The sequence below is a fragment of the Ambystoma mexicanum genome, chromosome 5p (genome assembly GCF_040938575.1).
Source record: "Ambystoma mexicanum isolate Mex_15411 chromosome 5p, UKY_AmexF1_1, whole genome shotgun sequence".
Taxonomy (NCBI): Eukaryota; Metazoa; Chordata; class Amphibia; order Caudata; family Ambystomatidae; genus Ambystoma; species Ambystoma mexicanum.
The window spans coordinates 797,724,011-797,737,030 of record NC_090930.1 but is presented as its reverse complement, the minus strand read 5'-3'; the positions used below and the strand labels follow the sequence as shown (position 1 = coordinate 797,737,030).

General features: G+C 38.5%; 1 protein-coding gene across 4 annotated transcripts in view; it reads right to left on the bottom strand.

Annotated features, from left to right (window-relative positions):
* Positions 1–13,020, bottom strand: part of ITPRID1 (ITPR interacting domain containing 1) — an 826,173-nt gene that overhangs the window by 331,696 nt on the left and 481,457 nt on the right. For all 4 annotated transcript variants that reach the window (XM_069613212.1, XM_069613214.1, XM_069613215.1 and 1 more), the window contains one exon: positions 1,483–1,685. In XM_069613212.1, coding sequence (XP_069469313.1) covers positions 1,483–1,685 — 203 coding nt within the window. The remainder of the gene's footprint in view (positions 1–1,482; positions 1,686–13,020) is intronic.

Genomic DNA, 13,020 nt, shown 5'->3' with positions numbered 1-13,020 from the left:
GCCACTGAATGGGTTTAGAGTAGCCTAGCAAGATGCTACACTAGAGAGTACATTATGCACCTGCCCTTTACCTGTTGCCAAAGATTTGCTACATTTCTGAATTTCTGTCTAAAATGTACTGCTATTTAATGCTCCTCCGGTGTGTTTTGAAGTCAAAACATGTTTTCAATGGGTGCAATTAAAATTCTATAATTTCTGCAATCTTTATTAATCTCCATGTTTAAAGGTGCAATATTTCATGTTCTATTTCTAAGGCAATATTTAATTCATATATACTTTTTTTCCAAAATAAAGAGGTGCTTGATTGATTGATTGCAATGCCACCCCCAAAGGAGCACACTTAAACTAAACATGTTTACAAAAGAACTCCTTTCCCTCAACTATTAAATGGAGATCTTCATAGCACTAGTGTTGAAGACACTGGTCTACAACATCACACCCATGCCACTCCCTATGAAACAGATGCACAAACTGATGCAAACCTATGAGTAGGCAGCTACTATTTCCCTGGATTGAAAACATTCAAATATATCATACTAACTTTGAAAATACCCTTGCATCTTCTTCTAAAATACAGTCACATTCAGCTCACAGCTATCCCCAGGATACTGTACCCTAGGCATGAACCCCATACAGACTCAGATCAAACCACTCATTCTTGATAAGCAGTAACAAATTCAAATGTCTTCAAGACAGATCTAAATCTGTTAGAGACATGGCTCTCAATGCCGACATGTAGTTAAACCCTCTATGAAAGTCATACATGAATAATGTAGTCTCCGAGAACATTTTGAAGATGGTAAGCTTTTGGAAGATAACAGAGTAGCAGAACAACATTCCCCTACTGCTGGCTCTGACCACTGACATCCCTTAATACTCACCGCTCCAATGGACCAACTAAGTGGCTTGCTCATTGAGGGTTTTCTCCCAGCAGCAAACATCTCACTATGATTTGAAAGCTGACTTTGGAAACCTATGTCGAATGTGGTATGATTTGGATCACCAATTTCAGGTTGAAAACAAAATGCACATTTGAAAGTATTTAAGACACATATAGAGACATGCACTGTACCGAATAACGCATTGCAAAATGTTGTTTCAATAATGTGCAGCTTCTTACCATCAATTCTCCTCATCTGTTCCTTCCTAACTTTTCCTAATCTCTGTCTTTGGGATAAGAAAAGGATATTCTAGATGTTTGTACCAAACTAAAGTAGCCGACTTATGTATATTATGAATGTATGAATGCATTGTACTAGTTACCCCAAGCCGTTTAAAAATAAAAAGATGGAGGGATGTAGGGATAGGAGGAGCCATTTGGAATACACATCATGTACCCTGCTTTGGTGCAGGATCAATTACTGTGCAACTGTATTAAATGCTTTATTTAGACCCTTCCATGTAAACCATTGTCTTCTGCATTACTCTAAAAACATGATTTTTATTGATTGTGACTTTTGATTGATGGTTAAGGTAGCTCACCGTATAAACTGGCATTCTCAGTTGACATTCGGTGCTTTTGGGATTCTAGAAAAACCCGAATGTTGATGCCTTTTGATGAGGAAGTACTGTTGATGAATCGAAAAGGGATCCTACTAGTGATGTCCGGTTCCTCTTTACCGAAGCCCAGGTCTAGAAGCAGATCCACTGGATCAGCGTTCCATTGCTTCATCAGTTCAGGGATGCTGTGCCAAAGACAGGAACAAAGTTATGCCACAGATACATAGGATCAATGTCAAAGCACATATTTAGAGCCTTAAGACTATTGCTAAAACATACATTATTCATATTGTCAACTAGCGAGTAAAACAAATTGATTGCAAACATGCATTGACTTTCGCAGTGATGATGTTAAACATTGAAATACTGTGATTGTGGAGAAATGACAGAGAACATTATAATCATGGAACTTTGAAAAAATTCTGGTGTGAAAATATGCCATTTGCTTTGTCTGAAATAAGTTTGAAGGCTGAATTGGAAGTACAATGGGTGAAGCAAGTAAGCATATGCATATGTAAGCCATAAAACTCTTCATAACAATCTTGAGATCACATAAAGGGAAGGTGGAAGGAGTGTGAAAAACAAATGATTTTCTGTATTTCTTTTGTTAAAAGCATGTAATTGGCAACCTTGATGCCAATATTTAGGCTTACTTTTTGCTCTTAATTTGTGCATCTGTGGTGGGGGACTGTAGGAAACAGTCGTTTTCCACCAGCAGTTGCAATTCAATTTCACCTTCTAGGTCTTAGGGATTTATTCTGTGCAAGCATTTGTAGACAAGGTATTGATATTTGGATGTGAGTCAGCATTCTATTAGGAGCTGGTGGAGATTCCTCAAGAAAAAGAAGATTGGTCAGTGTTTTCAGCTGTCAGTTCCGAGTAGCTCAGCAGCCTTTCGGACCAATTACAAGTGTCTTGATTTCGTAGTCTGGAAGCCAAGCACAACGAATGCTGATATATTAACAATCAGAGATGACACAAGCACCACTAACATCTGCATGACTCTCATGAGGGATAAAGGAGAGGATTTTCTCAAGAGTCTTGAGTTGTAGATAACAGGACTTGACAACCACCCTCATTTGGTAGCTGGTGCTTGCAGCTGTAATCAATATGACAACGTGGTTTGTGAACTTCAGGATATAAGTGTAAGTGAAATTATGTGAAAGAAGGGATAAGATTTGTTTTTTTTAATAGATGTTTTGATCCACGTTTCAACGTTTTTGCTCTTGTCATTTAGATGTGATAATGTATCCATTCTTCAAAGAGAGCCAAACCCCCAAAAATATTTTAAATGTATCCTTGTCCTCTGAAACTCTCAAGTAGATGTGCACATCATCTGTGTATGAAGAGAAACTCATCTGTTTTTCATGGACCAGATGCATGAAAGGTTTTATATAATTATAAAGAGGAGAGGCATAAAAATAGACCTGCGGGTCTCCACATGCAAAAGACACAATAGGTGATACAAAGTCCTCTTCTTCTCTAAACTGACTCTTTGGTAGTGGCTGGTGAGTAGCTCAGACCACTGATTAAAGGTCTAACCACACACATCAGACACATGCTCTAGAGGTTCAAGGATTCAAGAGTGCGTGTAAGTAGGCCTAGATGAACGTCCCCACAAAGAAAACAAATAACCCACATTTTTGTCGATTCCTCAAAGATGAACCCCAGATGAACATTTGGCAAAGTTTGTCTGAATTCTGTCTAAATAGATTAAAGGGGGGAACAGGGCATCTTGCCTTTGTATTGTTGATGTTTAAAATAAAACATAATACCAGAGAGTTAGGAGGTTGTTGCTTTTGTGATCTCCAGAGGCACTGTGCACTATGATTATACCTAGGTTAAAAAAATGTAGTATGATGAGTTGGATTTGTAGGTGATCAAAATGCTGATTGGGGCAAAGGATATTTGCGAGATATGAAGGGTAGATTTGACAATGGTAGATAAGAATCCAGAAAAGACATTGGGATGTAAACTAAGAGATTGGAATATTGGACATTCGATTCAGTGAAATTGAGAAATTGGGAAATTAAGTATATAGTGAAATGGTATATTTTGTGTAAATGGCAGATTAAGGAGGCTTTAGCTGAATTTCAGGGGTTTTATTGCATTCAATTCTCACCTTAAATTCCCTGCAACCAAAGATTTTCCTTGAATTTCAAGGGTTTTGTTACAATGTATTTTGCTCACCTGAACATCCCTGCAACTAAAGTTTTTTTTCTTGAATTTCAAGGGTTTTGTTATTGATTACATAATTCACATTAATAATACAGACAATCCAGCTCATGAAAACATTGTATTATGTATAGAAAGTAAAATAAAAAGCAACTAGACCCCCACATAAACCTGTTGTTAAAAAAAAATGAGCCACAAAAAATGAGTTCACATATATACTTATCTTGTTAAAGTATTTAAATGTATATGTACTGTTCATGAATAGTTATTAAACTCTTACAGTAACTGGCAATACATTTTAAAATAAATATTTACCAGACTATACATATGCAGATATATGTATATTTTTTGTAAACATTTTTTTTATAGCCGCGTCTACTATGGATACATGCGCGGCTATGCACAGCAATGACTGGTAGGGCGGGGTTAACCCGCGTGTGTGAAATGAGCCATTAGAACTTCTGCATCCTTTCACATTGCAACCACGCCTAAATGCCCTCATACTAAATAAGATCAGAAGACTGCACTGCAACAAACCTCGCCACCTCCCACTTGCATTGCGTTTAAATGAGTTAATTTAAAAAAAAATATATACAGCCTTCAACCCTGGTTTGCCAGAATTGGAGGCCCAGCTTTTAACCACTAAGCTTGGTGCTTCATGGGGCCTACATTTCATACCTTGCCTATAATTTAATATGTTCAATGATAAAAGGCTAGGTATGAAACTCGTAAAAATCCAAACAATAACATCATTGTATCATAATGGTGCTACATCTCCATTTCCTTAAGGGTAGGGCTCTCTGATAGCAGTGTCCAGCATAAATGTGTTTTTACTCGTCTTTTTTTCTGTTTTATAAAAATGCGGATGGTGTGTGTTATGAGATATTTAAAACTAAGAAAACACACAGCATTCATGACCGTGGACTGACTGCCATCCATGCAGTAACCAGGACCAACCCTGGTTCTTTTCAAAGCGAGGAAGGATCCAACCCCCTTAGGCCATGTTTCTCTAACTGTTCTTATAGGTAGGGCCCCATATATTAGGCAACATGGCCTTAGTGGGCTGACCAGTTTCTCACTTTGAAGCTAAGCAGGGTTTGTCCAACCAACTGTTGCTGTAAAAATACCTAGTTTTTTATTATAGACTGGGAGAATACAAATACCAGAATGCAAATCAGCAAAAGGTAAATAATTGCAAAACACAAAGCTTTCTGTAGCCTCGGCTATAACCTCGAATAGCCGACATCTGAAAGCAAACTGCGTCACAGAAACAGCGGGTGTTGTGGGTGAAAATGGAGAGGGAAGGGGAGGTAAGGAGGCCATCTGGGGAGTGGGGGGAGCGGGCATAGATGAGGGGGGCACTTTGTGAGGGACTGGGGGGCAGGAAAACATATGTTCAGCCTTTTTTCTGATTTTCGCAGCTATATACGGGGCTATAAAGGACTACATATACCCATGAGTAAGAGTAGTTCCATGCCCGCGGGTATACATTTTATGATGTCATCAGCATAATTAGTGAAATGAACACCCAACCTGTACAGGAAATCACAAAGCGGGTGGCAATATATGTTAAGAAGGGAGGGAGAAATACAGGCACCCTGAGGTACACCCCATATAAAAAGTTCCTCTGATGACCATACATTGACCCATGCTATTTTAAACATGCAACCTGTCAAAAAAGACTTAATCCAAGCCAAAGCGTTGCCTGATAAGCCTCCTGTGTTCCTCAAACTACCTAGAAGTTTGTCATGACCGACAAGGTCAAAGGCTGCTGATAGATCCAGCAACATCAGCAGCCCCGCCTTGCCTTGATCCATGATCTTTGTGCCATGATCAGCCAGGAAGCCTGATTGTCTATAATGAAGGGCTCCAGAAGTTTCTATAAATTTGTGAAATTGCAGGGTGGCCACCTTCTCCAAAATCGTCAATAAAAGGGGGGCATTGGAAATAGGCCTAAAGTTGGAATAGTCTTTTTGATCCAGGCCGGGTTTATTTAGTAGGGGGTGACAGATACCTTCTTCAAGGCCGCAGGGACACAGCCATCCCTAAAACTAGCATCAATAAGGCATATGAGAAAAGGGAGAAACAACGCTTTATTATTCATAATAACTTTAGATGGAAGAATCTCTCCTACACAGGTGGAAGGCCTCATATTGGTCATGATGTTGGCTAGAGCTTCCTTCGTTATGGTGCTGAATTCAATCCATGGGGGAGTACATTGATCTATGTTATCAGCAGGTAGGGTGGGGTTAGTACGCTCCATCCCGACCAGGCTAGCATTTATTTTAATTTGTGCTGCCAATATTTTGTCTGCAAATGCTGCCTGAATGTTTTCACAGTGTGCATTAGTGGGAGTGATTTGCTGTAACATAGATGATGGTTTTTGAAGATCCCTAACAATCTGAAAAGTTTCTTTGAATTGTTATATGCCTGAACAATTTGATTGTCCAAGAAAGACTTTTTGGCAAGGAGGATCTCTGACTGATACACTCCCTCAATCGCCTTCCATTTATCCCTATTAGCTGGAGTTCGGTCCTTCGTCCAGGCTTTTTTTACCTTCCTTTTTTCCTTTTTTTTAAATGTGTAGGGCCTCACCATACCTTGTGTGATCATTTGCTTTCTCTCTAATCATTTTAGTAGTGATGGAAGCAGCATGGTCTAACATATCTGAGAAGCAGCTCTAGAATTGGGACACTAGATAACTGGAGGAGTCCAGGCAGATGTTGATGACAGCAAGGATAGAAGACAACCTTCTAAATCCTCTTGACGAATTTTGTTAAAATATCTACTTGATACCTTACAGAGAGGATTGGTTCTCTGGACATGTAAGCAGGGCAGAATAAAAAAATGACAAGGGAGTGGTCAGACCAGACGCAAGGTTGTACAACAACTGTGCTTCATGTTAAATTTTGAATAGTCACCCAGTCCAGTATATTGCCCAAATTATGCATTGGTTCCTTGCCATTTCCAATGACAAATTTGTTTATAGTAAGAAATTGTGCAATTTAGCACATTTGGAGTACTGTTTTGATGTTGTGAAGGAACACTATGTCCTTCATGGGTTAGGTGTACTCCATCATGTCTATGGAAATTGGCCATGTAGAACTCTATGTTGTTTTTTGAACTCCATAATTGGTTGTGGTCTCTCATGAATGCTGAAGCTACGTTATTAATAGTTCTCTGTGATTGCTGAGGTTTACCATTAAATCTGGTGGTCCATCTCCATTTTTGCATGTGACTCAAATTGGAAAAGATATAGATGGTGTGAGGAAATAGTTCCATTAGTTTTCCCATGTCTTGTTTCAACATAAAAGTAAGGGACACACCTTGTACATTTCCCAAATCATTGCCTCCATAATGAATTAGTATGACGTCTGGCTGCCATGTACTTCTGAGACTGAACAATGTTGGAAAAACTTGGAACCAACGCATTCCCCGCAATCCAAACCATTTAATTGTAAAATCTCTCAAACCAAGGTCCATGTTAATATTTAATTTCTCGCAGAAAGGAAGTAACCAAAACAGCCAACTGTCTCCCATCAGCCACACAGTTTTCATACCAACCATGATATCTGCAGTCTTTCTCTGTTTCCAGGAAAATGAAACCTAGTTAGAATTTCTAGTAGTTTGTATGAGAAAGGTACGTATGATATGTGTGTTTTGGAGCTTGTATTTGGTTTATGGTACTGTTGTAATTACCTGCAGGTATCCAGAAGCCACTCAGTATGCAGCATTGGTACGCGTGGGTAGATTTGGACCCCTGCGCAGCCGCGGCTATATTAGTGCAAATGGAAAGTTGTGTGTTTGTGGATGCATGGTACCTGCGGCTATCCGATATTTTGGTTGGAGTAGCATCATAGATGTATTGAGTTTTGGGGGGATGGGGAGAGGAAATACATTTTTAATTAATAGTTTTTGAGAATAGCGGCGGCTAACAGCAAATGTCCATGAAGGACTTTTGTAAAACCACATCTGTAAAAAACACGTGCATAGGCACATCAACGGTTTCCATAATTTTATTGGTTGTGCCCATAGACGCGGTTATATTTATAGCCGCCTCTGTAAATATAATTATGCCATGCAATAATCATATTCTTATGTGGATAATACAGCACAGAATTTTATATGTGTGTGTTATTTGATCTGCTTAGCTGTTCTCTTATTTCATTTGAAGTTTTGAAGGCCGGCTTAGTATGATTTTGGACTTGCATAAAAATTTAAGTAAAATAGTGAATACGAAGCAAGCTCTACAGCCACGTCTAATACCTGCAGCTAGGAAAGATACAGGGTGGGGAAAACATTGATTTCTGTGAGTTTCAGTGTTTGTTATTGGTTGTTCATACTTTTATTTTTCTGCAGCTGTCTGTGATAGGTTGTGGTGAAAATGTGTCATCCATTTTAGTAGTTTTATTTCCATATAGTCCTCTTTTTGGTTAATTTTGGAAAGTGTAAAAGCCACCATTTTCTGCAGTTTCATCATTTTGATTGCAGAAGTGGAGTGTGGGTGATGTATAAGTAAGTGTTATTAAAAATGGACATGTTTGAGTGTTTATTTGCAGTATTGTGTGTGTACGTTATCAATTACTGCTATCAGATGGTATACACTATCATTTTTCCATCTGCTCTGATTGTGTGGCAAGTATTTTTTAATGTATTTTTCAACTTTCACTAGCATGGACCTACAAAATTAGATTTGTCAATCAATGGCATTAATGGGCCTCATTCCGAGTATGGCGATAAGGGATAGCGGCCACCGGTAACGAGACCGGTGGCGGTGATCCCTTACCGCCATACTCCGAGTTCCCTTTGCGCCCTCGCCCTTAACGCCTGCTTTGAGCAGGTGTTAAAGTCGAGGGCGCAAAGGGGCCTCCAAGCCAATAACGGTGACCGTAATGAACGGTCACCGTTATTTGCATCTTCCCCATTCCCATTGAGCCCTATGGGGGCTCATTTGGGAATGGGGAAGAGCCTTGGTGAATGGGGAATTACCGCCCCGCCAACCTTGGAATGGGGCGGTAATTCCGCCATCCACCAAGGCGCTGCCGGTCCGGGTACGGCGTCAACCAAGGCGTTAATAGCGCCATTGGTTATCGCCGTACTCGGAATGAGGCCCAATGTGTAGGCATTTAGTTTGTATTCATGTTAGTGAGGTTGATTGTATTTGTTGTCATTTAAATACAGTTTGAGCTTTGCAGTGTCTCTTAGCTGTCTTGAGTGTTCTGTTAGGTAGTACATTTGATGGTGATTTGTATGTTCATTTTAGTCGTTTTTCTTTTTTTATTGTGTTGTAGCTGTTTCGTTCTCATCATCCCAGTGTATTTGCATTAGTTGTTGGGCAGTTAACTTCTTTGACAGGTCAACCTATATTCAAAACATAGTGGTACTGCTGGAGATTAGAGTTGCACATGTGTAGACAGTTTTTGAAACACCTTCTTTTTTAACCACTCTAGCATGTCTGATGATTCTTAAAATGGAGTGCTACAGGTGGTTTAAGTCTCTGGTTGTTGGTGGCAGCACCTTTAATGTGTGGAGTTTGATTCGGCACAACCACTGCTCACATCTACCTTTTTTAATGTATTTTTTTAATCCACGTTTGATTTTTTTTTTTCCAAACACCCAATGATTACTATGTGGCAAGAGAACAACAGTGTTGCATACACAAATGCTGTATCTTATATAGCACTGCATACAAGATATGATGGTCATAAAAACATTTATATTAAATTGTGTTTCTTAAAGTGTGTGTGTTGTTAAACTGATTATGTTTTCTTTTTTTCAGATAGGATATTATTTTTTTTTAAACATAGATGAATAACTGCGGCTACGGTGAGGCTCAATGGGACGTTACATATTGGAGGCGCGGTTAACCACAGCAATGACTGGGGAGGTGGTAGCCACAATTCATTGATCCATAGCTGCGGCTACAAGCCACAATGTGAAACAAGTACACGGTTTGTACCTGAAAGAGTCCTTTCTAGGACTGATCTATAATACATAAATTTATAAAGAATCTATGTGACTTGCCACCTAAGGTTTAATATTGTAACCGTGGCTAGAAAAAAAGTCAATGAAAACTAGCCACGGCTATGAGTAAGGAGTTATTATGTACTTTACATCACTCTTTTTATATACTCTTTTTACTGTCTCATTTGCTATTCATATTCTACGTTCAGTTACTTAAAAACATATAATCCTATAGCCGCGGCTATTGCAAATGCAGCGCCATTGGTATATTAATGATTGCGTTTAGGAGTAGCAATGACTGTGGGGTGTTTGTCGCGGCTATACCAGACCCACTCTAATGTAGCCATGGTTATGGAACATTTTGGGGGGAAAAATTACAGTGGGTGGTGTTTAGTGTAGTATTTGTAAACAGTCATTGTAACATTTGAAATACTATGTATTCATTAATTATACATATAACTGAACATACCTGAAAAAGTAAATACATAATCAAAGTTTGTTGAAAACACATATAATTGGGGGGGTGTGGCTCTGGGTTTCCTTTTTCTTTTAGTTGGAATACATGACACATTTTCTTTAGCCAATGATCTGGATTTTTACTATCCATGATTTGTCTTTGATTTTCAATGTTCTTTTTGATTGATTGCACTTGTTTTTTTAACACTAATAAATAGTTGTTTTAATTCTTCTAATGAATCCATGAATAATATTTGGGGTAGTTTTTGTGGGGCTTCTTGTTTGATTCTTCGTGATACTTGAATGACTTTGTCATCTGTTCGAAAATATTTGAAATATTAAAGATGTAATACACTTTAACTTTAAAAATATTTGTGTTGCTTGTATAGACATTTGATAGTAGGTAGATGAAGTATGTTTGGCGACTGATATTTGTTCCTTCCATTATTATTGTTAGTCTCATTTTATATAAATATAAAGAATGGATTTACAAAATCCTGAATGCTGTGTATGTTCTTTCTCTACATTTTCTTCAGCGTCTTCTTTTTTAATTTCTCCTCTGTAGGATAATTGTCCTCCACCCATTGCATGTAGTTTTTCATTTTAGTGTGGTATAGAGAAATACTGCTTGTCATTTCAGATATTAGAATTAGCAATAGAAGAAGAGTAAATTAGGAGAGAAGGTGGAATGTTTGTATTTACTCTCTGATCGGTTCTTCATTTTCTGTGTGGTGAGTGGCTGCCAATAGGATGTCAAGGACCTCAGATACTGTTGAATTTTTGAACCTATCAGAGAATGTATTTTTTGAGTGATGTTTTATATGCCAGTACAATGTAGATTATATTGTATTGTACTAAGACTTTTTCTACATAGCACCTTTTTGTTGCTTGAGATTGAGGTATAGTTGTAGGAGATTGTGCTAATTTTGGTGTTATATTTGGATATTTTAAACATGCAGCCAATTTCAGAAGGAGAACATTTTGATTGTTCAGAAGACTGTGGAGAATTTGAGAATTTTGAGACTGGTGTTCATAGTGATGTTGACGACATAGGTGATGTGCTGTCAAAGCATTGGCTTACATCATTTTTTTTATATATTGGTAAAAGAACCCAAAGGCTCTTTTAAGAGCTACCCAGAGATTTTTTAAAGTATATTGGAAAAGGAAACAACCGCTAATGCCTTTTTTTTTAAATAGTCGAGGTCACGGCAGCAGCCAATGAAACGTTGTGCCCTGTCAGATTCAATTATAGCCGAGGATATCACCAAGCCAATGCGACATTGTGTATTTTTGACAAGTGCTGCCATGTCTATGACTATCGCCTTAGCCACAGGTGTGGCAATTCCTATTTCTGTGCATTGATCATGTTGTTTCATTGGTTTTACACTACACCATTTTACATGTGTTCATGATTCTATGCCCTCATGTGTACCTTTATGTTGTTTAAATTGTCACACCGTGTTAGTATGTCTTTTTGAATCTGTAAAAATGTTACCAGTAGCAATGGCTATAGATGGTTGATTCAATCCACGGCTACGAATGGTCCAATCGTATTTGGTCATTTCCAGCAGGCGTTGGTAGCTGCAGGTATGAATCTGCTGATTGTACCCGTGCTTATAGCTGTTTGTATTTTGGTGCAGTGATCATATTTTTTTATGGCTGTTTTAGCACAGATTTTTACATGTGTTTCTATTTGGATTTTCTCATGTCAAGGCATGTCTGAGTTAAATTTGAAACATTTGCAATATGTGTTTTCCAGCACATTTAAAGCATTTATGTGTAGCCGCATCTATACGCGGTCTTCACTGTGTAACCAGGGTTATAGCCGCGGTGATGTTATTTGTCAAATTAAGAAAAAACATGTTTTATTTAATTGTTTTTGATGATGTTCTATAAAGTATTCTTTGGAAGGATTGTGTTGAGGTTTATTGAATGTTATAGGCTGTAATAAAAATGGGTTGGCCATTTTACTTGTTTGCTTTCTACAGTCCTCTTTTTGTGCTATTGATTTCTGAAAGTTAAGAAAGTGACCTTTTTGTGAACGTTTGACATTATAATTCCAGAACTCAGAGTGTGCACATGATCTGTGTTTGGCTATTGTGAAGATCTATTCATTATTTGGTGCAGCTGCCATTGAGTGATTGTGTGTTTTTCAATAATTTATGTATATTACGAATTGTTGTATTTCTAAGATAAATTAAGTATCTTTAGGTGCCTGATTTAGTCAAGTTTTCAGTGTTTTAGGCAAGTGAAGAAGCAGTATCACATTTTATGCTATGATTATTTGTGACAGAAAATGTATTTGCAATTAAAGGATGCTGCTCACTGACATTGGATGATGTGATATGAACGGTGGTGCATAGGACATTCTAGTGTCTACCAAGCAGCATAACTGTATCCTTGACAAAAATTACATCTGTGTACGTGCCTTGTAGTTGGATATTGAGGTGTTTTCAGTGACCCTATATTGATGATTTCCTACTGTGGTAGAATTGTAGAAGTGTTTGAATGTGCCTTTAAATTGGAGAGGTTTTATGAGGCAGTGCACATGACAAATGCAAAATTGGTTAAGATGTTTGACAATGTTCTTTTGCTTATTTGTGGAGATTTGTGGATTCTGATAGCTTACTGGGAAAGTTAATTTTAACTGGTAAGTTTGGAGTGAACATTGTGGGGGTAATTCATAGAATTCAGCGCACAAGTGGCGCACGCGGCTGGCGCACAGTGTGCGCGTGTGAATCCCTGCGCCAGCCGCATGCGCCAAAAAACATTTCCGCGCACAGCGTATTCATGGATTCCAGCCACCAAAACAAGCCGTGGCGCACAGTGGTGCAGCGACCCTGCAGCAGCGCCAGTTACGCCCCCAAGAACGCCCCTTGTGCAGGGAAAAGGCATCAAAATCCCCAATCCAGCGCAAAGGGCTGC